Below are 27,286 nucleotides of genomic sequence, written 5' to 3'. Positions count from 1 at the left end.
CTCTGGAGCCAATCAGAGTCGCTCAACGGCTCTGGAACCAATCGGGTTTAATCTTGTGTGGTTTGAATTTAAACACAAGTAAAAACATGATTTTTTATTAAAGATTTATAATTGATGATCTCTGTTCTCGGGATAGATCGGTGCTTATGATGCATTTCTAATAATATGATGTTGAAATCCTTGTGGGAATTTCAGTAGTAGCCGGTTAAACGAATGTAATAGACAACAAGCAAAAGTGAAGAACAAATTAATAAGTATTCATATCGCAACACTTAATAATAGTTGACAAATGTTTATAATTCATTATAATTATCGTTATCTTTATGACTTGAACACTTGCTCCCATCTCTGATTTCTACTGTCATTGTACTTTCATCATGAAGTGAAATTGAGAAGTTTTCCTTTATGTTACTTTTTATTTTGCATTTCATGAACAGAAGAGTAAAGAAATAGACACCCATTCTCTCATAAATGCACATCTACATCTACACACACACCAACAGAAGACACACATCAGAGATAATGAGACAGAACAATATAGTTATTGAGTTTAGTGAGTATATTATATCAGCTTCAAGCTCATCTCTTACTCAAGCATACCGGCTCTAACAGAAGCTCAGCTATAGTATTAATGTGATGAAGAGAAAGACTCTATAACATCTCAGCGTTTATGATTTATCATGCGGCTCAAAGCATTATGGGTAGTATCTCTCTACAGTCTATTCGGATTCATCAACACAGTTTCACTGAAGATCCAGAATAATTAACCCAAAACCCAGGATAGAGTGTGTGTGTGAATGTGGTCTGGACTGTGTGTATGAGGGTCATCGTGTCAGAGACGCTGTAGAAGGACAGAGTTCCTGCGCTGTGATCCACACACACTCCTATTCTACGGCCGATAGGCTCTACAGAGAGTTTAGTCTCTATGTTATTGTGTCTGAATGAGTAACTGGAGGAACAGCAGAACAAACTCCAGGACTGATCATTAGATCCAAACCGACACTCATTACCCGATCCCTTCCTGCTGATGCTCTTATATGACACTGATATACACACACCATTACCACTCCACTCAATCTCCCAGTAACAGCGTCCACACACACTCTCTCTACACAACACCTGCCACACATCATCAAATCTGTCTGGATGATCACGATACGGCTGGACTGTGTCAGTGTTAGTAATCTCTCTGTTCCTCTCAGACAGAAGGAGGCGTTTATTCATTGTGTTCGGATCCAGAGTCAGCGGACGAGAATCTGGTGGAGATAAAACACATCAGAACCAGGAATTATGAATCTGTCTGATCTTTAACTCTCACCCCTAGAAGGAGAAAATGAAGAATAACATCTTAAAATTCTTATTATTGAACATATGAGAAAACTAAAAGATGTTCAACTCTACCGTACGGTGGAGATGTCAGTTTATGGTAAAGCTTGTTTTACATTTACAGTAGTTTATGATGGTTTTTTTTTTTTTTTTTACATTTTCTTTATTGAGTTTTAACATTAGCCATTACAATTCTCTAACCCCCTAACATTTATTGTACTATATATATATATATACAACCAATCAGGCATAACATTATGACCACCTCCCTATATTGTGTTGGTCCCGATTTTGCTGCTAAAACAGCCCTGACCCGTCGAGCCATGGACTCCGCTAGACCCCAGAAGGTGTGCTGTGGTATCTGGCACCAATATGCTAGCAGTAGATCCTTTTAGTCCTGTAAGTTGCACTGTTGCGTCTCTATGGATCGGCCTTGTTTGTTCAGCTCATCCCACAGATGCTCGATTGGATTGAGATCTGGGGAATCTGGAGGCCGAGTCGACGCCTCAAACTGGTCGTTGTGCTCCTCAAACCATTCCTGAAGCATTTGTGCTTTGTGTCAGGAGCATTATCCTGCGGGAAGAGCCACAGACACCAGAATACCGTTTCCATCAAAGCAGGGCCGTACCCAGGATTTTCTAAATACCGAAGTCCAAATATGAATTTTGGAGGGTTTGAAAAAAAAAAAAACATTTCCCTCGTTTCCAAATGCATTTTAAGACATAAGAAAATCAAAGAATCAGCTAACTGTAGCTTTAAAACCATGTCAGTGTGCAGGATAAATTATTTTAAGAAGACAACAGATTTTTATAAATGAGAATTAAATGTTGCAAAAAAATTAGACTCCACATTAGAAATTGTTGTTAAATTGAGCCAAAGACGACATATGTCTTTGAAAACCTAGCTAAAGTTAATTTTTGTGATTTACATTATGTAAAGAACATTATTTGAACATATAACCATGATATATTTAATGTTGAATGAGTAAGATCATGTCAAAGACAGAAATCAATGTGAAATATAACCAATGAGTGAAATCAAAATGTGATGCTAATCTCAATATTAGATGATGAGACTTTATCCTGGATTTCACAGACAGGAATCACATTATGTGTAGCCATCAGGAATATATTGTAGGCTAAAGCTTTCTCTATTCTGAGCACAGTGGGCTACCTGCTCTTTCTGTCTCATCGCCATCATCTTCTCTCTTTCTTTTTCCTCAGTCTCCTTCTCTTGCCCTGTATCTTTTCTCTTTTCAAAGCTGAGCTTTGTTTGAAGCAGTCTTTTCATTTCCGTCTGTATCGGTAAAAACTAAGTTGTAAATGTAAATTTACTGAAGGCTTCCAAGAAAACCAGGTCAAGAAAACGTTATTAGTCTGCATCCCTGATTATTAAGCGCTCTCGCGGTGTTGTGACGTCAAACATCAGTCGTTGTTCAAAGCGCCGGTTGGTGGTTGTGGCATTTGTCCCGCCTCTCCTCCACTGTGATTGGACATTGATGTTCACCCAGAGTTGAACTGTGGACGCTCAACACGTAAAAATGGACAAAACCTGCCAGCTGTTGGCGCTATTGAAAAGTGCGGCGCATCCATTGGAAACAATTGAAAACATACGCCGGGCGAGGCGAGAACACCTGTTTGTACACGCCGCCCTAATAGGCTATTAGTTTGGCATAATAGGCATAATAACTTCTATTATGTACACCTCGGAGAATTACCGAGGTCCGGACCTCGGGGACCTCAATGGTGGGTACGGCCCCTTCATGAAAGGCTGAACATGGTCTCAGCAATGCTTAGGTAGGTGGAGCGTGTCAAAGGAACATCCACATGGATGGAGGACCCAAGGTTTCCCAGCAGAACATTGGCCAAAGCATCACACTGCCTCCGCCGGCTCGCCTTCTTCCCATAGTGCATCCTGGGGCCATGTGTTCCCCAGGTAAGCCACACACACACACACACACACCCGGCCATCCACGTGATGTAAAAGAACACGTGATTCCTCAGACCAGGCCACCTTCTTCCATTGCTCCGTGGTCCAGTTCTGATGCTCACGTGCCACTGTTGGTGCTTTCGGCGGGGTCAGGGGTCAGAGGTCACCCTATGCCGCCCCATACGCCTCAAACTGAGCTGCTCTGTGTATTCTGACAGCTTTCTATCAGAACCAGCATTAACTTCTGGAGCAGTTTGAGCTCCAGTAGCTCGTGTGTTTGATCGGACCCCACGGGCCAGCCTTCGCTCCCCACGTGCATCAATGAGCCTTGGCCGCCCAGGTATGGAGCTAAATCAGTATCAATAAAGATAAATATATAAAAATAAATAAATAAATATATTTATATAAATAAATATAAATAAATACACACACAGGATTCACAAATGCACACACAGGATACACAAATGCATACAAAATTCATAAATGCACAGAATTCATAAATGCAAAGAAAATTAGAAAATGCGCTCAAGATACAGAAATGCACTTGGCTCGACACACAAATGCCCTTTTTAAACAGGGAATGATCAGCAACCAATCAGACATTGTTATATCGTTAATCATATATATATAGACAAACAGCAACAAACTCCGAGAAAGAAAATACAGTCAGGCATCTGCCAGAAGAAGTCCTCCACCGCTCGCCTGCGCTTCTGTTCGCGCTCGCTCGCACCACCTGTAGGCTATATCGCGGTGTGTGAACGCGTTCATGTGATTGGCTTATAAGTTAACAATCCCCCACGTGGGTTGCGTTCTTGTGATTGGCTAAAACAAGGGAGATATCTGATTGGTTGCTGATCATTCCCTGTTTAAAAAGGGCATTTGTGTGTCGAGCCAAGTCAGGGGAGTCTCAAAAGTCACACACAAATGCAGTGAAGTTCACAGACCGCAAGCAGTTTGTAAATCAAGGTATATTTGTGTGTGCATCAGAAATACATTTCTGAATCCTGTGTGTGCATTTGTGTATCCTGTGTGTGTATTTATTAATCCTGTGTGTGTATTTATTAATCCTGTGTGTGTATTTATTAATCCTGTGTGTGTGCATTTATTAATCCTGTGTGTGCATTTATTAATCCTGTGTGTGTATTTATTAATCCTGTGTGTGTATTTATTAATCCTGTGTGTGCATTTATTAATCCTGTGTGTGCATTTATTAATCCTGTGTGTGTGCATTTATTAATCCTGTGTGTGCATTTATTAATCCTGTGTGTGCATTTATTAATCCTGTGTGTGCATTTATTAATCCTGTGTGTGTATTTATTAATCCTGTGTGTGTATTTATTAATCCTGTGTGTGTATTTATTAATCCTGTGTGTGTGCATTTATTAATCCTGTGTGTGTGCATTTATTAATCCTGTGTGTGCATTTATTAATCCTGTGTGTGTATTTATTAATCCTGTGTGTGTATTTATTAATCCTGTGTGTGCATTTATTAATCCTGTGTGTGCATTTATTAATCCTGTGTGTGCATTTATTAATCCTGTGTGTGCATTTATTAATCCTGTGTGTGCATTTATTAATCCTGTGTGTGCATTTATTAATCCTGTGTGTGTGCATTTATTAATCCTGTGTGTGCATTTATTAATCCTGTGTGTGTGCATTTATTAATCCTGTGTGTGTGCATTTATTAATCCTGTGTGTGCATTTATTAATCCTGTGTGTGCATTTATTAATCCTGTGTGTGCATTTATTAATCCTGTGTGTGTGCATTTATTAATCCTGTGTGTGTGCATTTATTAATCCTGTGTGTGCATTTATTAATCCTGTGTGTGCATTTATTAATCCTGTGTGTGCATTTATTAATCCTGTGTGTGCATTTATTAATCCTGTGTGTGTGCATTTATTAATCCTGTGTGTGTGCATTTATTAATCCTGTGTGTGCATTTATTAATCCTGTGTGTGCATTTATTAATCCTGTGTGTGTGCATTTATTAATCCTGTGTGTGCATTTATTAATCCTGTGTGTGTGCATTTATTAATCCTGTGTGTGTGCATTTATTAATCCTGTGTGTGCATTTATTAATCCTGTGTGTGTGCATTTATTAATCCTGTGTGTGCATTTATTAATCCTGTGTGTGCATTTATTAATCCTGTGTGTGCATTTATTAATCCTGTGTGTGTGCATTTATTAATCCTGTGTGTGCATTTATTAATCCTGTGTGTGCATTTATTAATCCTGTGTGTGCATTTATTAATCCTGTGTGTGTGCATTTATTAATCCTGTGTGTGCATTTATTAATCCTGTGTGTGCATTTATTAATCCTGTGTGTGCATTTATTAATCCTGTGTGTGCATTTATTAATCCTGTGTGTGCATTTATTAATCCTGTGTGTGCATTTATTAATCCTGTGTGTGCATTTATTAATCCTGTGTGTGTGCATTTATTAATCCTGTGTGTGCATTTATTAATCCTGTGTGTGCATTTATTAATCCTGTGTGTGCATTTATTAATCCTGTGTGTGTGCATTTATTAATCCTGTGTGTGCATTTATTAATCCTGTGTGTGCATTTATTAATCCTGTGTGTGCATTTATTAATCCTGTGTGTGCATTTATTAATCCTGTGTGTGCATTTATTAATCCTGTGTGTGCATTTATTAATCCTGTGTGTGTGCATTTATTAATCCTGTGTGTGCATTTATTAATCCTGTGTGTGCATTTATTAATCCTGTGTGTGCATTTATTAATCCTGTGTGTGTGCATTTATTAATCCTGTGTGTGCATTTATTAATCCTGTGTGTGCATTTATTAATCCTGTGTGTGTGCATTTATTAATCCTGTGTGTGTGCATTTATTAATCCTGTGTGTGTGCATTTATTAATCCTGTGTGTGTGCATTTATTAATCCTGTGTGTGCATTTATTAATCCTGTGTGTGCATTTATTAATCCTGTGTGTGCATTTATTAATCCTGTGTGTGCATTTATTAATCCTGTGTGTGTGCATTTATTAATCCTGTGTGTGTGCATTTATTAATCCTGTGTGTGCATTTATTAATCCTGTGTGTGTATTTATTAATCCTGTGTGTGTATTTATTAATCCTGTGTGTGCATTTATTAATCCTGTGTGTGTATTTATTAATCCTGTGTGTGCATTTATTAATCCTGTGTGTGTGCATTTATTAATCCTGTGTGTGCATTTATTAATCCTGTGTGTGCATTTATTAATCCTGTGTGTGTGCATTTATTAATCCTGTGTGTGTGCATTTATTAATCCTGTGTGTGTGCATTTATTAATCCTGTGTGTGCATTTATTAATCCTGTGTGTGCATTTATTAATCCTGTGTGTGCATTTATTAATCCTGTGTGTGTGCATTTATTAATCCTGTGTGTGTATTTATTAATCCTGTGTGTGTATTTATTAATCCTGTGTGTGTGCATTTATTAATCCTGTGTGTGTGCATTTATTAATCCTGTGTGTGTGCATTTATTAATCCTGTGTGTGCATTTATTAATCCTGTGTGTGTGTATTTATTAATCCTGTGTGTGTATTTATTAATCCTGTGTGTGTGCATTTATTAATCCTGTGTGTGTGTATTTATTAATCCTGTGTGTGTATTTATTAATCCTGTGTGTGTATTTATTAATCCTGTGTGTGCATTTATTAATCCTGTGTGTGTGTATTTATTAATCCTGTGTGTGTGCATTTATTAATCCTGTGTGTGTGTATTTATTAATCCTGTGTGTGTATTTATTAATCCTGTGTGTGTATTTATTAATCCTGTGTGTGTGCATTTATTAATCCTGTGTGTGTGTATTTATTAATCCTGTGTGTGTATTTATTAATCCTGTGTGTGTATTTATTAATCCTGTGTGTGTGCATTTATTAATCCTGTGTGTGTGCATTTATTAATCCTGTGTGTGTGTATTTATTAATCCTGTGTGTGCATTTATTAATCCTGTGTGTGTGTATTTATTAATCCTGTGTGTGTATTTATTAATCCTGTGTGTGTGCATTTATTGATCCTGTGTGTGTGTATTTATTAATCCTGTGTGTGTATTTATTAATCCTGTGTGTGTGCATTTATTAATCCTGTGTGTGTGCATTTATTAATCCTGTGTGTGCATTTATTAATCCTGTGTGTGTATTTATTAATCCTGTGTGTGTATTTATTAATCCTGTGTGTGTGCATTTATTAATCCTGTGTGTGTGCATTTATTAATCCTGTGTGTGCATTTATTAATCCTGTGTGTGTATTTATTAATCCTGTGTGTGTGCATTTATTAATCCTGTGTGTGTGCATTTATTAATCCTGTGTGTGCATTTATTAATCCTGTGTGTGTGCATTTATTAATCCTGTGTGTGTGCATTTATTAATCCTGTGTGTGTGCATTTATTAATCCTGTGTGTGTGCATTTATTAATCCTGTGTGTGTATTTATTAATCCTGTGTGTGTGCATTTATTAATCCTGTGTGTGCATTTATTAATCCTGTGTGTGTGTATTTATTAATCCTGTGTGTGTATTTATTAATCCTGTGTGTGTGCATTTATTAATCCTGTGTGTGTGCATTTATTAATCCTGTGTGTGTGCATTTATTAATCCTGTGTGTGCATTTATTAATCCTGTGTGTGTGTATTTATTAATCCTGTGTGTGTATTTATTAATCCTGTGTGTGTGCATTTATTGATCCTGTGTGTGTGTATTTATTAATCCTGTGTGTGTATTTATTAATCCTGTGTGTGTGCATTTATTAATCCTGTGTGTGTGCATTTATTAATCCTGTGTGTGCATTTATTAATCCTGTGTGTGTATTTATTAATCCTGTGTGTGTGCATTTATTAATCCTGTGTGTGTGCATTTATTAATCCTGTGTGTGCATTTATTAATCCTGTGTGTGTGCATTTATTAATCCTGTGTGTGTGCATTTATTAATCCTGTGTGTGTGCATTTATTAATCCTGTGTGTGTGCATTTATTAATCCTGTGTGTGTATTTATTAATCCTGTGTGTGTGCATTTATTAATCCTGTGTGTGCATTTATTAATCCTGTGTGTGCATTTATTAATCCTGTGTGTGTGCATTTATTAATCCTGTGTGTGTGTATTTATTAATCCTGTGTGTGCATTTATTAATCCTGTGTGTGCATTTATTAATCCTGTGTGTGTGCATTTATTAATCCTGTGTGTGCATTTATTAATCCTGTGTGTGTGCATTTATTAATCCTGTGTGTGTATTTATTAATCCTGTGTGTGCATTTATTAATCCTGTGTGTGTATTTATTAATCCTGTGTGTGTATTTATTAATCCTGTGTGTGTGTATTTATTAATCCTGTGTGTGTATTTATTAATCCTGTGTGTGCATTTATTAATCCTGTGTGTGTATTTATTAATCCTGTGTGTGTATTTATTAATCCTGTGTGTGTATTTATTAATCCTGTGTGTGTGCATTTATTAATCCTGTGTGTGCATTTATTAATCCTGTGTGTGTGCATTTATTAATCCTGTGTGTGCATTTATTAATCCTGTGTGTGTATTTATTAATCCTGTGTGTGTATTTATTAATCCTGTGTGTGTATTTATTAATCCTGTGTGTGCATTTATTAATCCTGTGTGTGTGCATTTATTAATCCTGTGTGTGTGCATTTATTAATCCTGTGTGTGTATTTATTAATCCTGTGTGTGTATTTATTAATCCTGTGTGTGTGCATTTATTAATCCTGTGTGTGCATTTATTAATCCTGTGTGTGTATTTATTAATCCTGTGTGTGTATTTATTAATCCTGTGTGTGTGCATTTATTAATCCTGTGTGTGCATTTATTAATCCTGTGTGTGTGCATTTATTAATCCTGTGTGTGTGTATTTATTAATCCTGTGTGTGCATTTATTAATCCTGTGTGTGTATTTATTAATCCTGTGTGTGTATTTATTAATCCTGTGTGTGTATTTATTAATCCTGTGTGTGTATTTATTAATCCTGTGTGTGTGCATTTATTAATCCTGTGTGTGTATTTATTAATCCTGTGTGTGCATTTATTAATCCTGTGTGTGTATTTATTAATCCTGTGTGTGCATTTATTAATCCTGTGTGTGTATTTATTAATCCTGTGTGTGCATTTATTAATCCTGTGTGTGCATTTATTAATCCTGTGTGTGCATTTATTAATCCTGTGTGTGTGCATTTATTAATCCTGTGTGTGCATTTATTAATCCTGTGTGTGCATTTATTAATCCTGTGGGTGCATTTATTAATCCTGTGTGTGCATTTATTAATCCTGTGTGTGCATTTATTAATCCTGTGTGTGCATTTATTAATCCTGTGTGTGCATTTATTAATCCTGTGGGTGCATTTATTAATCCTGTGTGTGTGTATTTATTAATCCTGTGTGTGCATTTATTAATCCTGTGTGTGCATTTATTAATCCTGTGTGTGCATTTATTAATCCTGTGTGTGTATTTATTAATCCTGTGTGTGCATTTATTAATCCTGTGTGTGTATTTATTAATCCTGTGTGTGTGCATTTATTAATCCTGTGTGTGCATTTATTAATCCTGTGTGTGTGCATTTATTAATCCTGTGTGTGTGTATTTATTAATCCTGTGTGTGCATTTATTAATCCTGTGTGTGTGCATTTATTAATCCTGTGTGTGCATTTATTAATCCTGTGTGTGCATTTATTAATCCTGTGTGTGCATTTATTAATCCTGTGTGTGTATTTATTAATCCTGTGTGTGTATTTATTAATCCTGTGTGTGTATTTATTAATCCTGTGTGTGTATTTATTAATCCTGTGTGTGTGCATTTATTAATCCTGTGTGTGTATTTATTAATCCTGTGTGTGCATTTATTAATCCTGTGTGTGTATTTATTAATCCTGTGTGTGCATTTATTAATCCTGTGTGTGCATTTATTAATCCTGTGTGTGCATTTATTAATCCTGTGTGTGTATTTATTAATCCTGTGTGTGTATTTATTAATCCTGTGTGTGTGCATTTATTAATCCTGTGTGTGTATTTATTAATCCTGTGTGTGCATTTATTAATCCTGTGTGTGCATTTATTAATCCTGTGTGTGCATTTATTAATCCTGTGTGTGCATTTATTAATCCTGTGTGTGCATTTATTAATCCTGTGTGTGCATTTATTAATCCTGTGTGTGCATTTATTAATCCTGTGTGTGTGCATTTATTAATCCTGTGTGTGTATTTATTAATTCTGTGTGTGCATTTATTAATCCTGTGTGTGTGCATTTATTAATCCTGTGTGTGCATTTATTAATCCTGTGTGTGCATTTATTAATCCTGTGTGTGTATTTATTAATCCTGTGTGTGTATTTGTTAATCCTGTGTGTGCATTTATTAATCCTGTGTGTGTGTATTTATTAATCCTGTGTGTGTGCATGTATTAATCATGTGTGTGTGCATTTATTAATCCTGTGTGTGTGCATTTATTAATCCTGTGTGTGCATTTATTAATCCTGTGTGTGCATTTATTAATCCTGTGTGTGTGCATGTATTAATCATGTGTGTGTATATATTAATCCTGTGTGTGTGCATTTATTAATCCTGTGTGTGTATTTATTAATCCTGTGTGTGTATTTATTAATCCTGTGTGTGTGTGCATTTATTAATCCTGTGTGTGTGTGCATTTATTAATCCTGTGTGTGTATTTATTAATCCTGTGTGTGTGCATTTATTAATCCTGTGTGTGTATTTATTAATCCTATGTGTGTGCATTTATTAATCCTGTGTGTGCATTTATTAATCCTGTGTGTGCATTTATTAATCCTGTGTGTGCATTTATTAATCCTGTGTGTGCATTTATTAATCCTGTGTGTGCATTTATTAATCCTGTGTGTGTATTTATTAATCCTGTGTGTGTGCATTTATTAATCCTGTGTGTGCATTTATTAATCCTGTGTGTGTGCATTTATTAATCCTGTGTGTGTATTTATTAATCCTGTGTGTGCATTTATTAATCCTGTGTGTGCATTTATTAATCCTGTGTGTGTGCATTTATTAATCCTGTGTGTGTATTTATTAATCCTATGTGTGCATTTATTAATCCTGTGTGTACATTTATTAATCCTGTGTGTGCATTTATTAATCCTGTGTGTGTATTTATTAATCCTGTGTGTGCATTTATTAATCCTGTGTGTGTGCATTTATTAATCCTGTGTGTGTGCATTTATTAATCCTGTGTGTGCATTTATTAATCCTGTGTGTGTGCATTTATTAATCCTGTGTGTGTGCATTTATTAATCCTGTGTGTGTGCATTTATTAATCCTGTGTGTGTGCATTTATTAATCCTGTGTGTGCATTTATTAATCCTGTGTGTGTGCATTTATTAATCCTGTGTGTGCATTTCCCAGATAGCATGGTGACATTGATTCAATGTTGAAATTCCATCAGAATCATCATTTTGGTTGAGGTTGAAATTTCAATGCTAAGTAATATTGGATCAATGTTGATAATTCCATGCTTTTCAGTGTTGAAAAGACAAACATTGAATCAATGCTGATGTTTGGTCATCTTAATTCTCCACTGGTGAGGCTTACGGTCAATCTATCTGTCCCATTATTCAACATGTTAAAGCAAATCCAAATCAATTGGCTACATTTGTGTGAATGTTAGCACATTTATTATCCTCAAAGGATACGATGAGTACACCAACGAGTATGTGGATTCACAAAGAATACATAAATGTAAATTTTTTAATTGTAAGTCTTTCTTTAAATGTTTCTGGAAGAGTTAAAATTGTATGCGTATTTGATTTCTGACTCTTCCAATAAGAAAGCTGTAAAAACTATGAATCTTTTTAAAAGGTATTATTTTCCTGCTTACTGGCATGTAATGTTGTCATTCTGTGTTTCATGTTATTATAATAAAAAAATGTAAAAAAAAAAAAAAAAAAAAAAAAACTTCTACCATAAATTTAGTCTATCAGTTTTAAATAAATAAAAATGTAGCCTATTATTATTATTTAAATCATGTAGAATGTACATGCATTTCCTTATTTATCTAAAGAATACAGAGTTAATAAAGAATTTAGAATATGTGTCCCTATCGAATATCGAATGCGCCACAATCCAATCCAGCAGGTGGCGGTAATGCACCTTCAAGACATCCACCAATCAGATCAAAGCAAGCGCAGCTGAACAGTCTTCAATTGCGAAAAAGACACAGGACAACGACCATGTTTTTAGAGGTAGGTGGCCTACAAAAATATAATTATAAAATTCATCTCAATTTTAATTTAGTGTTTTTATTCATCTTTATGTTTTACAACTTGTGTGCTTCTCCTGAGTCAGAGTGAACTGCAATGTTAATAATAGTCACATGAGCGCCCTCGACGGCCAGGGTAATCTTAATACATTGAGTTTCAGTTTGTTTTTCACCAAACCATATCATATTTGTATTCTTTTTTTTTTCTTAAGATTGGCATATACACTGTGAATTGTGTCCAAATTCTGACTCGTGCTACTCTTTTTTTTTTTTTTTTAACGGTGCTGCACATGCATTCATTGACTTGTGAGTCGATCATATTTGATTCATTTGGATTTTGAGGCCATATAGGATCGACTCACAGTCAATTAATGCGCGGCGCGGATCCACAAACGTATCTTACTCGGTGCACGCACAGATGAATCCTTTTGAATCATCCTATATTCGTCCAGTGTATAAACGAGAGGCGATCGGAAGGTTAGATGAATTTCTGGCTTGTCAGTAATTGTGTTGGCCACTCGTGAGAGTATCTCACAGCTGAAGCAGAGCTAGAACTGATTGAGCTGTTAGCGCGGTGAGGGGAAATACAATCAGCTCGTAGATCTGCTTCAGCTGTACGATATCATCACGAGAGCAGATCACAATTACAACATTACAGTTTAATCTTTAATGCAGCAAGAAAAAAAGAAAAGAGTGAGATCTTTAAGTTCTGTAGGCAGCTATATCAAACTACAGAAATTTTAGTAAACAGTTGTGCCTCCAGTTCGTGTTGTAAATGGAAAAAAAAATCTCTTCCAAACCACCATGTAGCCTATACAGCTCCTCTTTTATTTTCTTAATTTAGCTATTTGGTCATTCATTTACTTGTTTCATTTTCACACTTTATTTATTTACTATTAAATACAATAATATTATTAGATAAAACACCGGATATAGTCACTTTGCTCTTTCATTCATTGTGTGACTGCTGGTCCTTTAAAGTCTGTACTAAAATGCATTAATAGTCCTGAATTTAATGTTACCGTTTTAACTGGGATATCAAGATTTTGATAAAATTTCAAGTTTCACTTCATTTTGTAGTAGGTGATATTTGTAATGTATAATTAATTACATTTCCAAATATTTACTAACTTCTTGTTGTTTTAGATGCCGTGAATGCTGATAAAAAGAGGCATCAGAGTTTATCTTTGCTAGGACGGTGCAGAACTGGCTCCATTACAACCTGAAAGGCTTCGGGGTATTGCTCATGGTGGAAACCCCTGAGTTTGGAGTATTTTATTCTTTCTTCTACCTTCTTTCTTTCAGTAGTACTGTGTCATTTCTGTATTTATTGACAAGTTTACATTTGTATTTACTTCCATTTTGCAGATGCACGTTGTCATGTTTTTCCAGGCTCTTTCTCATTTGTGTCATAAATTCAGATGTAATTGTTTTAAGTCAATGTGAGATTTCCTGTTGTAACTGTGGGGGCATAAATAAATACATTTGCATCTAAACTGAAGGATGTTGTTTACTTTGAGTGACTTTTTGATGCAAAATCATATCGACTGCAGCCACACATGGTCTCTGATTAAAATGAATAAAATAAAGAGACAAATTAACTGGCATAGAATCCTGCTGTACATAAAGCAAGATTGATCTATTTTTCATTGTTGAATTAACATTGTTTCAGGGTGCAAACCTGATGAAAAATCAATGATATATTTCAATATTGATTCAATGATATTTTGATTGATGCATTAACATTGATTCAACATTGATTCACTTAAACAAGTGGTTTAATTTTAGTTGGAAAACGTCTCGGGTTATGTATATAACCCTTGTTCCCTGAGAGGGAACGAGCACTGCGTCGAAACGACGAATTGGGGATGCTCCCTAAGCATAACCGCATCTGAAGTATGAATGAAACCTGTCCAATCCTGATTGGTGCAACGTCATGACGTAGATGTGACGGCATCACCGGAAGCTATTAAGGGATGTCCGGCGCATAGTAGCGTCAATTATCGCGATGAAGCAGAACGCTCTCAGGCGATACGCGGTGTGGCGACGAGACGCAGTGCTCGTTCCCTCTCAGGGAACAAGGGTTATATACATAACCCGAGACGTTCCCTATATCGAGGGAACTTCGCACTGCGTCGAAACGACGAATTGGGGAACGAGTACCCACTATGCCACACCAAGGGTACGCCTGCCCTAATGTGAAGCTGGAACCCAGGCACAATTAGGACTGGAGCACCCTGGCGCCGGGAGTCGCAGGGAGGTGAAGACTGTAAAATCGAATAAAAGTATGTTGAGTGGCCCAACCGGCCGCCTCACAGATATCCTGCATTGGAACGCCCGAAAGAAGAGCCACCGAGGAGCCCATGCCCCTGGTGGAATGTGCCCTTACGGCTATAGGTGAAGGCAGACCGCGCACCTGATATGCCGAGGCAATCGCCTGCACTATCCAGTTACTTATAGTGGGAGTAGCTGCAGGCAACCCCTTCTTAGGCGGACCAAAACATACTAAAAGTTGTTCAGATTTCCTCCACTGTGCTGACCTCTCAATATATATTCTAAGAGCCCTGACGGGGCACAATAGAAAAAGTCTCCCTTCTTCCGCCGTCACATGAGGCGGAAGATGGAAAGCCTGTAGAACTAAAGATCTGACCACACTAGAAGGCACCTTAGGCACGTAGCCCGGTCTAGGGTGCAGGATAGCTTTTACTCCCCCGGGGGCAAACTCCAGGCAAGTCGGCGTAATAGCCAAGGCCTGAAGATCCCCCACTCTCCTCAGAGATGTAATAGCCAAAAGGAAAGCTACCTTAAGGGTCAGAAACTTAGGTTCAACTGTTTCGAGTGGCTCAAAGGGAGCCTCAGCCAGTCCTTCGAGAACCACCGCCAGATCCCAGGAAGGAACCCTGGTCCTGACTACAGGCCTCATCCTCCTAGCCCCGCGGAGGAATCGTACAACCAATTGGTGCCTACCCAACTGCCCATCACCCAGAGGAGTGTGGAAAGCCCCAATGGCAGCCACGTACACCTTGAGTGTAGACGGGGTAAGCCCTGCAGAGAAACGATCTTGGAGGAACTCCAGCACTGAAGCCACCGGGCAGTTAACTGGATCCACCTCACGTTCTCTACACCAAGTGACGAAGACATTCCACTTGAGGCTGTACAATCTCCTAGTTGATGGAGCCCTAGAGCTGAGTAAGGTCTCTATAACGTCTGCTGGTAGTCCCGCCTCCTGGTACCTGGCCCCCTCAGGGGCCAGACCCACAGGCTCCATATTTCTGGCCGGGGGTGAAATATTGTGCCCCCCGCCTGTGACAGAAGGTCCCTCCTCAGAGGGACCTGCCACGGGTGACCCACCAGCAGAGCTATGATGTCTGAGAACCATACTCGAGTCGGCCAACGAGGAGCCACCAAAAGAAGACTGACTCCCTGCTGCCGAACTCTCTCCAGGACCCCGGGGAGCAGAGCGATCGGGGGAAATGCATACAGACGCAGCCTCGGCCACGTCTGTACCATGGCGTCCAGCCCCAATGGGGCTGGATGAGTGAGGGAGAACCACAGCGGACAGTGGGACGTCTCTCGAGACGCGAAGAGATCCACTTCCACTGGGCCGAACCTTTCGCATATCTGCTCCACCACCTCTGGGTGGAGCCGCCATTCCCCCGGCCTCAGCCCCTGCCTCGACAGTATGTCTGCCCCCTGATTTTGTATCCCTGGGATGTACATAGCCCTGAGTGATAACAATTTCTCCTGTGACCAGAGGAGGATGAGATGCGCCAGTCTGCACAGAGGGCGCGACCTCAACCCCCCCTGGCGGTTCAAATACGCCACGACTGCCATATTGTCTGAGCGGACCAGAACGTGGTGTCCGCGGAGATCCGGGAAAAAACTCCTCAGAGCTTTGTAGACCGCCATCATCTCCAGACAGTTTATGTGCCAGGAGGAATGACGGTCCTCCCACGGACCTCTCGCAAAGCGGCCTTCCATGACCGCGCCCCAACCAGTGAGGGATGCATCTGTTGAAACGGTCTTCCGGCAACACGATGCTCCCAGCACTGGTCCCTGGGACAGAAACCAGACTTTCTTCCATATGACTAGAGCCCGAAGGCATTTGCGCGTAACTCTGATCATACGAAAAGGGTTCCCCCTGGGGGAGAACCCCCTGGTCTTTAGCCACCACTGTAAAGCCCTCATGTGTAACAGGCCGAAGGGAATGACATTGGATGCTGCCGCTAGGTACCCTAATACTCTTTGAAAGTGCTTTACAGTGATATTCTGGCCTAGCTTTATTTTTGAGACTATCGCTAGAGTGGTCTCGATTCGTGCGGGAGATAGATGTGCCCGCATCGAAACCGAGTCCCATATTACCCCCAGAAAACTCGTTTTCTGGCCCGGCTGTAACACACTCTTCTTCGAATTGAGTCTCAACCCCAAGCACTGGATGTGTGACAGAACTACATCTCGATGTTGAACTGCCATCTCGTACGACTGCGCCAGGATTAGCCAGTCGTCGATATAATTCAGCACACGGATGCCCTGCAGTCTCAATGGAGCCAGAGCTGCATCCATGCACTTCGTGAACGTGCGAGGGGAAAGAGCTAGACCGAACGGAAGTACACGATATTGGTATGCTTCGCCCCCAAAAGCGAACCTCAGAAACTTCCTGTGGCATGGAAGGATGGATATATGGAAATAGGCGTCTTTTAAATCTATCGTGACGAACCAGTCCTTGGGCTGGATCTGACTCACGATGGCAGAGATAGTCAACATTTTGAACCTGAATCTCCTCAGAGACCGGTTCAGATACCTCAGATCTAAAATCGGCCGTAGCCCTCCATCCTTTTTTGGAACTATAAAGTACCGGCTGTAGAACCCGGCATCCCTCTCCGACATCGGAACCTTTTCTATGGCTCCTCTCGCCAGCAAGGATTTTACTTCTAGTTCCATTACCCGAACCCGCTGTGGCACCACTGCAGTCCATGTCACCCCATTGAACTTTGGAGGGTGGTGATCGAACTGCAGTCTGTACCCTGTCTCTACAGTACGCAGGACCCATTTTGATATATTCGGAAGGCATTTCCATGCGCCGAGATAATCTACTAAGGGAATCAGCCTCTCGAGGCTGACCTCGGGTGTTATTTGAATCTCGTCCCCAGCCCCCTGAAGCGGAGCCCCGGCAGGGAGCAGCTGGAGTCGATATTCGGTGTGTGGGGACAAGCGCTGTTCCGTCGCAGGTCTTTTTTGAGGCGACTGGGACAGCACCTGTCCCAGGGAAAACGATGTGGCCCGAAGCGTCAGTGACGGCGGGATTACCACATCGTTTTCCCCCGAGCGCCGCGCGGAGAACAACCTCGGTTGCGTCCGCGCGGGGGGGACCGCTCTTAAAGGTCCAGCCGATGCTAGGACCTTTTTGCAGCAGCCTTCTTAGCCAGAATGACGTTCCTCAGATCGCCCTTCGGCCTCGAAGGCTGCTGCTGTTGTTGTTGAGAGCGCCGCCTTTGTTGCCAAGCTCCCGGAGGAGGGGCTCGAAAAGCGACGCTCTCCTTCTGCACCTGTCTGTGCGAGGAGCTAGTGGACGGCTGAGGCTGCCCGCTTTGGGCAGCCTTCCCCTTAGAGCGACGAGGGAGAAACTGCCGAAAAGCTGCTGACTGTTTTTTCGCCTCCTGAAATCTGTCGACGACGTTATTAACGGCGTCGCCGAACAGACCAGAAGGCGAAATCGGGGCATCAAGGAGAAAGGTTTTATCCCTCTCCTTCATCCCCGATAAATTCAACCATAAGTGTCTCTCCACAGTCACCATAGATGCCATGGAGCGGCCGATGGCACGGGCCGTCTCCTTGGTGATGCGGAGAGACAGGTCAGCAGCTTTACGGAGCTCTAAAATGTCTTCAGGGGAGGGACCCTCTCCCTCATCTAGCTCTTTGAGGAGGTCGGCCTGGTATGCCTGCAAAATAGATAATGTATGCAGGGAACTACCAGCCCGCCCAGCCGCCATATATGCCCTGCCCACCAACGCAGATGTATCACGGCATGGCTTGGTGGGCAGTGCCGGGGCTTTAAGGGACGATGCCGATTCGGGCGAAAGATAGCTCGCGAGAGCATCTTCCACCCGCGGCATCGTCCCATAACCAGCCTCGCGCGCCCCCAGTACGTTAGAATAATCCAGTACCGGGGGGTTGGAAACACGCGCTGAATAAGGCTTATTCCAGGACCTGCTCAACTCGTTGTGCAGGTCCGGGAAAAATGGTAAGCCCCGGCGAGGTGTTGGAGCCCGGCGAGAGAGAAAGCGGTCATCCAGCCTGCTGGGTGGCTGGATCTCCTGCCTCTCTTGTGGCCATTCAATATTTAATTTGGCCACAGCACGGGTCAACACCTCCACTAACTCCTCATTGACGGGTGGATGAAGTGGCGACAATATATCTTCATCCCCCGCCTCGATGTCGAACTCATCTGGCTCCTCAGAACCAGAGAGCACGAGCATCGGACCGCCCACCCCGGGGGAAGAAGCCGCAGCGCGGGCTTCCACACGGGGAGGACGGTCATCTGGACTGTCAGCGGATGATTGAGAAAGTGCCTCGGCAGTCTCAATCTCCGCTGACAAATCCAGTTGTGAACCCCATGATCTGAGACGCCGAGCCGCCTCAGCGACTGCGGGTCCCGAACCACGGGGTTCACGGGGCTGACCGCCGTCATTAAAAACGGCCAGCCGCGAGCGAAGCACCTTGAGTGTGAGCTTCTCACAATGCTCACAAGCGGCTCCCTCGAGAGCCGCTGTGGCATGCTGCACACCCAAACATAGAACACAAAGCGAGTGTGTGTCCGTGCCTGACATAAATCGAGGACACGGAGGCACACACCGCCTGAACTCAGTGCTCTTAGTCGCCATTTGTACTCTATATATATTTAATTTACTTTGCTAGAAAGACGTACAACAGTAAATAGACAGGACAATATACACAGAGCGTTATGCTGAAGAGCGATAACTGACGCTACTATGCGCCGGACATCCCTTTATAGCTTCCGGTGATGCCGTCACATCTACGTCATGACGTTGCACCAATCAGGATTGGACAGGTTTCATTCATACTTCAGATGCGGTTATGCTTAGGGAGCATCCCCAATTCGTCGTTTCGACGCAGTGCGAAGTTCCCTCGATATAGGGAACTATTGATTTTAAGCCCATCTTGATCTATTTTTCATCGTTGAAATAACATTATTTCAGGGTGCAAACCTGATGAAAAATCAACATTCTCAACATTGATTCAATGATATTTTAGTTGATGCATTAACATTGATTCAACGCTGATTCACTGTTTGTCTGCTATCTGGGTTGTGTATCATGTGTGTGTATTTATTAATCCTGTGTGTGTATTTATTAATCCTGTGTGTGTATTTATTAATCCTGTGTGTGCATTTATTAATCCTGTGTGTGCATTTATTAATCCTGTGTGTGTATTTATTAATCCTGTGTGTGCATTTATTAATCCTGTGTGTGCATTTATTAATCCTGTGTGTGCATTTGTGTATCATGTGTGTGTATTTATTAATCCTGTGTGTGCATTTATTAATCCTGTGTGTGTGCATTTATTAATCCTGTGTGTGCATTTGTGTATCATGTGTGTGTATTTATTAATCCTGTGTGTGTATTTATTAATCCTGTGTGTGCATTTATTAATCCTGTGTGTGCATTTATGAATCCTGTGTGTGCATTTATTAATCCTGTGTGTGTGCGTTTATTAATCCTGTGTGTGTATTTATTAATCCTGTGTGTGTGCATTTATTAATCCTGTGTGTGCATTTATTAATCCTGTGTGTGTGCATTTATTAATCATGTGTGTGCATTTATTAATCCTGTGTGTGTATTTATTAATCCTGTGTGTGCATTTATTAATCCTGTGTGTGCATTTATTAATCCTGTGTGTGTGCATTTATTAATCATGTGTGTGCATTTATTAATCCTGTGTGTGTATTTATTAATCCTGTGTGTGTGCATTTATTAATCCTGTGTGTGTGCATTTATTAATCATGTGTGTGCATTTATTAATCCTGTGTGTGTGCATTTATTAATCCTGTGTGTGTGCATTTATTAATCATGTGTGTGCATTTATTAATCCTGTGTGTGTGCATTTAATAATCCTGTGTGTGCATTTATTAATCCTGTGTGTGTGCATGTATTAATCATGTGTGTGCATGTATTAATCCTGTGTGTGCATTTATTAATCCTGTGTGTGTGCATTTATTAATCCTGTGTGTGCATTTATTAATCCTGTGTGTGTGCATTTATTAATCATGTGTGTGCATTTATTAATCCTGTGTGTGTGCATTTATTAATCCTGTGTGTGTGCATTTATTAATCATGTGTGTGCATTTATTAATCCTGTGTGTGTGCATTTAATAATCCTGTGTGTGCATTTATTAATCCTGTGTGTGTGCATGTATTAATCATGTGTGTGCATGTATTAATCCTGTGTGTGCATTTATTAATCCTGTGTGTGTGCATTTATTAATCCTGTGTGTGTGCATTTATTAATCCTGTGTGTGTGCATTTATTAATCATGTGTGTGCATTTATTAATCCTGTGTGTGTGCATTTATTAATCCTGTGTGTGTGCATTTATTAATCATGTGTGTGCATTTATTAATCCTGTGTGTGCATTTATTAATCCTGTGTGTGTGCATTTATTAATCCTGTGTGTGCATTTATTAATCCTGTGTGTGTGCATTTATTAATCCTGTGTGTGTGCATTTATTAATCATGTGTGTGCATTTATTAATCCTGTGTGTGTAGTTATTAATCCTGTGTGTGCATTTATTAATCCTGTGTGTGCATTTATTAATCCTGTGTGTGTATTTATTAATCCTGTGTGTGCATTTATTAATCCTGTGTGTGCATTTATTAATCCTGTGTGTGCATTTATTAATCCTGTGTGTGTATTTATTAATCCTGTGTGTGTGTATGTGACTGTAGTGCGTGTATATGTGACTGTAGCGTGTGTATATGTGACTGTAGCGTGTGTATATGTGACTGTAGTGTGTGTGTGTGACTGTAGTGTGTGTATGTGTGACTGTAGTGTGTGTATATGTGACTGTAGTGTGTGTGTGTGACTGTAGTGTGTGTATATGTGACTGTAGTGTGTGTGTGTGACTGTAGTGTGTATGTGTGACTGTAGTGTGTGTATATGTGACTGTAGTGTGTGTATATGTGACTGTAGTGTGTGTATATGTGACTGTAGTGTGTGTGTATGTGACTGTAGTGTGTGTATATGTGACTGTAGTGTGTGTATATGTGACTGTAGTGTGTGTATACGTGACTGTAGTGTGTGTATGTGACTGTAGTGTGTGTATATGTGACTGTAGTGTGTGTGTGTGACTGTAGTGTGTATGTGTGACTGTAGTGTGTGTATATGTGACTGTAGTGTGTGTATACGTGACTGTAGTGTGTGTATGTGACTGTAGTGTGTGTATATGTGACTGTAGTGTGTGTATATGTGACTGTAGTGTGTGTGTATGTGACTGTAGTGTGTGTATATGTGACTGTAGTGTGTGTATATGTGACTGTAGTGTGTGTGTATGTGACTGTAGTGTGTGTATATGTGACTGTAGTGTGTGTATATGTGACTGTAGTGTGTGTATACGTGACTGTAGTGTGTGTATGTGACTGTAGTGTGTGTATATGTGACTGTAGTGTGTGTATATGTGACTGTAGTGTGTGTATGTGACTAGTGTGTGTATGTGACTGTAGTGTGTGTATATGTGACTGTAGTGTGTGTATATGTGACTGTAGTGTGTGTATGTGACTAGTGTGTGTATGTGACTGTAGTGTGTGTATATGTGACTGTAGTGTGTGTATATGTGACTGTAGTGTGTGTATGTGACTAGTGTGTGTATGTGACTGTAGTGTGTGTATATGGGACTGTAGTGTGTGTATATGTGACTGTAGTGTGTGTATATGTGAATGTAGTGTGTGTGTATGTGACTGTAGTGTGTGTATATGTGACTGTAGTGTGTGTGTGTGACTGTAGTGTGTGTATATGTGACTGTAGTGTGTGTGTGTGACTGTAGTGTGTGTATATGTGACTGTAGTGTGTGTGTGTGACTGTAGTGTGTGTATATGTGACTGTAGTGTGTGTGTGTGACTGTAGTGTGTGTATATGTGACTGTAGTGTGTGTATATGTGACTGTAGCGTGTGTATATGTGACTGTAGCGTGTGTATATGTGACTGTAGTGTGTGTATATGTGACTGTAGTGTGTGTATATGTGACTGTAGTGTGTGTATATGTGACTGTAGTGTGTGTGTGTGACTGTAGTGTGTGTATATGTGACTGTAGTGTGTGTATGTGACTGTAGTGTGTGTATATGGGACTGTAGTGTGTGTATATGTGACTGTAGTGTGTGTATATGTGAATGTAGTGTGTGTGTATGTGACTGTAGTGTGTGTATATGTGACTGTAGTGTGTGTATGTGACTGTAGTGTGTGTATATGTGACTGTAGTGTGTGTATATGTGACTGTAGTGTGTGTATGTGACTGTAGCGTGTGTATATGTGACTGTAGCGTGTGTATATGTGACTGTAGCGTGTGTATATGTGACTGTAGCGTGTGTATATGTGACTGTAGTGTGTGTGTATGTGACTGTAGTGTGTGTATATGTGACTGTAGTGTGTGTGTGTGACTGTAGTGTGTGTATTTATCTTTATTGTTACTGATTTAGCTCCATACCCATGACCCTGTGGTCGGTTCTCCACTGTTCCTCCTAATCCACTCTGTCCTGCTATAGGGCTATTTTAATGGAGCTGAACTCTTCATGTTCAATATATCATCAGTGTCTCAGTACAGTTTACCAGATCCTGTGCTAATCATCATTGACATGATCAACTCTAAAACTCTTCTGTCATGTTTTCTTTCTCCTTCTCCAGGAAGAACATGAACACACTCAGAGAGTTTTCTGCTTGTTTTCTCAGTGACTTACATTGTAGGAAGTCGTTCCTGGTCCTGGGAACAATGACTGTGGAAATCAACAGACAGGAAGAGTGTGATTATCATGTCAAGAGGAAACGATCCCTGCATCCGTTCCTAAGACATTTCTAATATGATCTTCTACATGATATGAGATGATGGAGGATGATTTCTGAGAGCAGATGTTTCTCCAGGACTTTACCTCTGTTAGAGATCTTCTTCAGCTCCTCTTTGCAGAAATCCTCCAGTTTGTCTCTCAGCTGACGGACAGATTCTCTCACTCCATCAAAAGAGGAGAGAGAACTGAAGGGATTGTCATTGACGTCTGTAGATTCAGGAGGAGCTGAGAGAGACTGGAAACTCTACAGAAAACAGAAACCAAAGCTCATCACCTCCACACTTCAGCCAATAACCTGCACTACTGTCAGATTTGAGCAGCTCTTGATGATCTTTAGTGGCTCTCCTCAATCCAGCACTTTCACAGCATCAGCTTCATTCTTCTCATATTCATTAAATCACATTAGAGCGAGAAGTTCTAGCGTTTGACACTTACACTATAGGATAACTTTCTGGGAATCACTCGGATGATCAAACATCTGACAATAACATAAATGTAACAGATCACGGCTGACATTCATACTGCCAATGTAATTATAGGGCAGAGTTTGCTAAAATTCATATTTGTATGAAAAAGCATTAATATGTGATATTTTTTTTCTTCATTAATGTAAGTTAATTTAAGTGAAGAAAGAATACTGTTGTATTATTAAAGTATTATACCATATTCTCATTTTATCCTAAGCATTGTCCATTTATTGTTGGTTGAATATATTGCGTGTCTAGAGATTATCATTATTTAAAAGCACAGAGTGAAAACAGAGTGAGGTTTTTTATTAGTGATCGGGCAGCGAGTGATGAGGAGAGAGAAACGCTCAACTACAAGTCTCAATAGAAAGGAAACCGGACAATCAGTTTACTATAAATGAGTTCAGATTTGGATCCTGTGCGCTGGAACCTGTGAAACTTTCATTGCTAACTAACTACGCTGAACCGCCGAACGCTAATGTTCTTCCTTCAACCAATATGTGTGAGAAAATAATAAATGGACATCAGTGGGGAATCATTTCAATGTTAAGAAACAATTTATTCTTATAATTAGTTAAAAGTACCATATCAGTGCTTAGAAACGCTGCTGTTTAAGAGTTGAGTGTGTAAGGTTTGTTAAGTTGGGCTAAAATGTTCAGAAACGGCCTCGTCTCATTGAAGGCTTGAGTAGATTCGCTCAGGAAAAGCAGTTCAAAGGTCACGAGCAGATTATTTATCACTTTGAGCAGTTGGTGGCAGTGAAATTCACAAGGACTCTTAGGACACGATCCAAAGCTCAGGGTTTGTGTGGTTTCAGTTTGTTGAAGCGTTGCTAATAATCAGCCTCACTTCCTGTTTAGGGTCTTCATGGTCAAATTCATCAACGTGTTAAAGGCAAACAATTATGAAAATACTGTCAGTTCAGTCAAGTGTGAAGATCATCTGATGACCTTTGATGAACATTACTCAAATTACACCATCAACTTCACAGATTTCACCATGATGTGAGAAATCAGAAGGTAAAATGTGAAGATTTGAACTGTTGGTGGCGCTAGTTGAGCTTAGCAGCTAAATATGTCTTTCAACAGAAGATGATCAGATGAGCGTCTGACTGATGATTATATAATAACCGCACACACAGATCATCGGCTCATTCTGCTCTCATGAAATGCTTCTCTGAGTCTCTTGTTCTTCTAGATCTCTGTTACCTGCAGGAAATGGACGTGATCCTGTGTGTGTGAAAGCTGCTCCAGCTCAGCGTCTCTCCTCCTCAGATCATTGATCTCCTGCTTCAGTCGCTCCAGTCGTCCTTCAGCTCGACTCACTGCAGTCTTTTCCTGATCTCTGATCCGCTGTGTGGCCTCAGAGCGGCTTCTCTCAATGGAGCGGATGAGCTCAGTGAAGATCCTCTCACTGTCCTCCACTGCTGTCTGTGCCGAGCGCTGTTAGGACACACATCACAATCACACAGTGGCTTCAGTGAGTCCTGACTGAGACTTCTCAAACTGCTCTTCTTCTCCAGACTCACCTTATGAGCCTTCACAGCCTCTCTCAGCTGCTGAAGATCTTTCTCTCTCTGCTGGATTCTCAGCTGGAAGGACCTCTGCGTCTCCTTCAGCCGCTTCTGCAGCACAAACCAGTGACAGAGACGGCACTTTATACTGCGCACACTAGAGCATCATGGGAGGTTTTGGGGAAAGGTTTGCTTACACTTTCTATGAAGCCTGTGTTTATAATCCATTATAAGGATATTCTTAGTGCATTATAATACATGCATAATACCTTATAAACAACCTTATAATGTGTTGTCATCTCATGAATAATCTTAAGAACTGTAATAAAATTTGTGTTTATAACTATTAAGATGATGATTTATAACACAATGAAGATAATTGTCCACTTAGTTATAATGGATTATATAGCCCATAGTTTCATATCTTTTACTTCCTCAAGTCTCATATCTTGACATTGTTTCCTTCAGATCTGCAGAGTCTCAAGCTACATCTTATGAGTCTTTCACTGCTTAAAGTGACACAAACACAGTCTTATCTTAACATCTGTACACTCAGCGGTGAAAGTCCACCTCCAGCTGCTGTTCTCTTCTGCTGACGTCTGCAGTGTGAATGATGTTTCCTGATCATATGGTGCCGGTATAAATAGTGTCAGTATTATTTGATCAGTGTGTGATTTCATACCTGTTTCTCTGTCCTCTGTGCTGCGGCTGATACAGTGTCGTGGTTTTTATGTTCGTCCATCGTACACAGCACACATATAAACTTCTGGTCAGTGCGGCAGAAAACCTCCAGGAGTTTATCGTGTGTTTGGCAGATCATCTCCTGCAGTCGTCCAGTGGCATCGGTCAGATTGTGTCTCTTTCCTTTAAACCAACTCTCATGTTGTTGAAGGTGATTCTGACAGTAAGAGTTCAGACACACCAGACAGGACTTGACGGCTTTGTGTTTTCTTCCAGTACAGACGTCACACTGCACATCTCCAGCTCCAGCATAACAGTCAGCAGGAAGTGTAGTCTTCTTCAGTTTCTCCACCAGTTCAGCCATCATGGTGTTTTTAGCTAAAGCAGGTCTTGGACTGAAGGTCTGTCTGCACTGAGGGCAGCTGTAGACTCTCATCTGATCCTCCTGATCCCAGCAGCCTGTAATACAGATCTTACAGTAACTGTGTCCACATGGGATGGTCACTGGATCCTTCAGGAGATCCAGACACACTGAACACATCAACTCAGCCTGATCCACTGAAATCCTCGCTTCTGCCATTTTACTGAATGAATACAGAGACACAAACACACACCAGCTCGACTACACTTCAGTCTCTCTTTCCCTGAAGTCATGTGATTCCTGGTTCGGTGTTTAAGTGACGTGTGCAAAACCAGTTTATCTACAAGTCTAAAAAGCGTCATAAAGCCTCATTCCTGCTGAGTTCAGATTCAAGGGACTCATGAACAACCATAACACAACTAAATACTTAAACATTTCATGTAAAATATTTTATTCAGGACAGAACTAAATAAAGAAATAACATACATTTGGTATGATCCCTCTTATTGTGTTAAAATAAATAACATTTTGCAGATTCTGCAAGGGGTGTGTAAACTTTTAAACACGACTGTACTCTAGATTACATTTCATCATATTTTACTTGTTTGTTTAATGTTTAAATAATTATTTTCAAGAAAATAAGTTTTATTAAAGAAACCATTTAAATTATAAAATTTCAACAAATAACAGCTCATCATACCCGCGGCATTGTGGCCACTAGGA

The 27,286-nt window shown here is 40.1% G+C and overlaps 1 protein-coding gene across 1 annotated transcript; it reads right to left on the bottom strand.

Annotated features, from left to right (window-relative positions):
* LOC137074927 (tripartite motif-containing protein 16-like) lies at positions 1 to 26,835 on the bottom strand. Its single transcript, XM_067443014.1, has 6 exons — positions 26,204 to 26,835; positions 25,537 to 25,632; positions 25,217 to 25,450; positions 23,626 to 23,785; positions 23,437 to 23,472; positions 1 to 1,256 (listed from the first exon to the last, which is right to left on the bottom strand). The coding sequence occupies exons 1-6, from the start codon at positions 26,780 to 26,782 to the stop codon at positions 733 to 735; spliced, it is 1,629 nt and encodes a 542-aa protein (XP_067299115.1). The 5' UTR covers positions 26,783 to 26,835; the 3' UTR covers positions 1 to 732.
* Between the last annotated feature and the right edge of the window lie 451 nt (positions 26,836 to 27,286).

The sequence above is a fragment of the Pseudorasbora parva genome, chromosome 5 (assembly GCF_024679245.1).
Source record: "Pseudorasbora parva isolate DD20220531a chromosome 5, ASM2467924v1, whole genome shotgun sequence".
NCBI lineage: Eukaryota > Metazoa > Chordata > Actinopteri > Cypriniformes > Gobionidae > Pseudorasbora > Pseudorasbora parva.
This window is presented reverse-complemented; position numbering and strand designations above follow the sequence as displayed.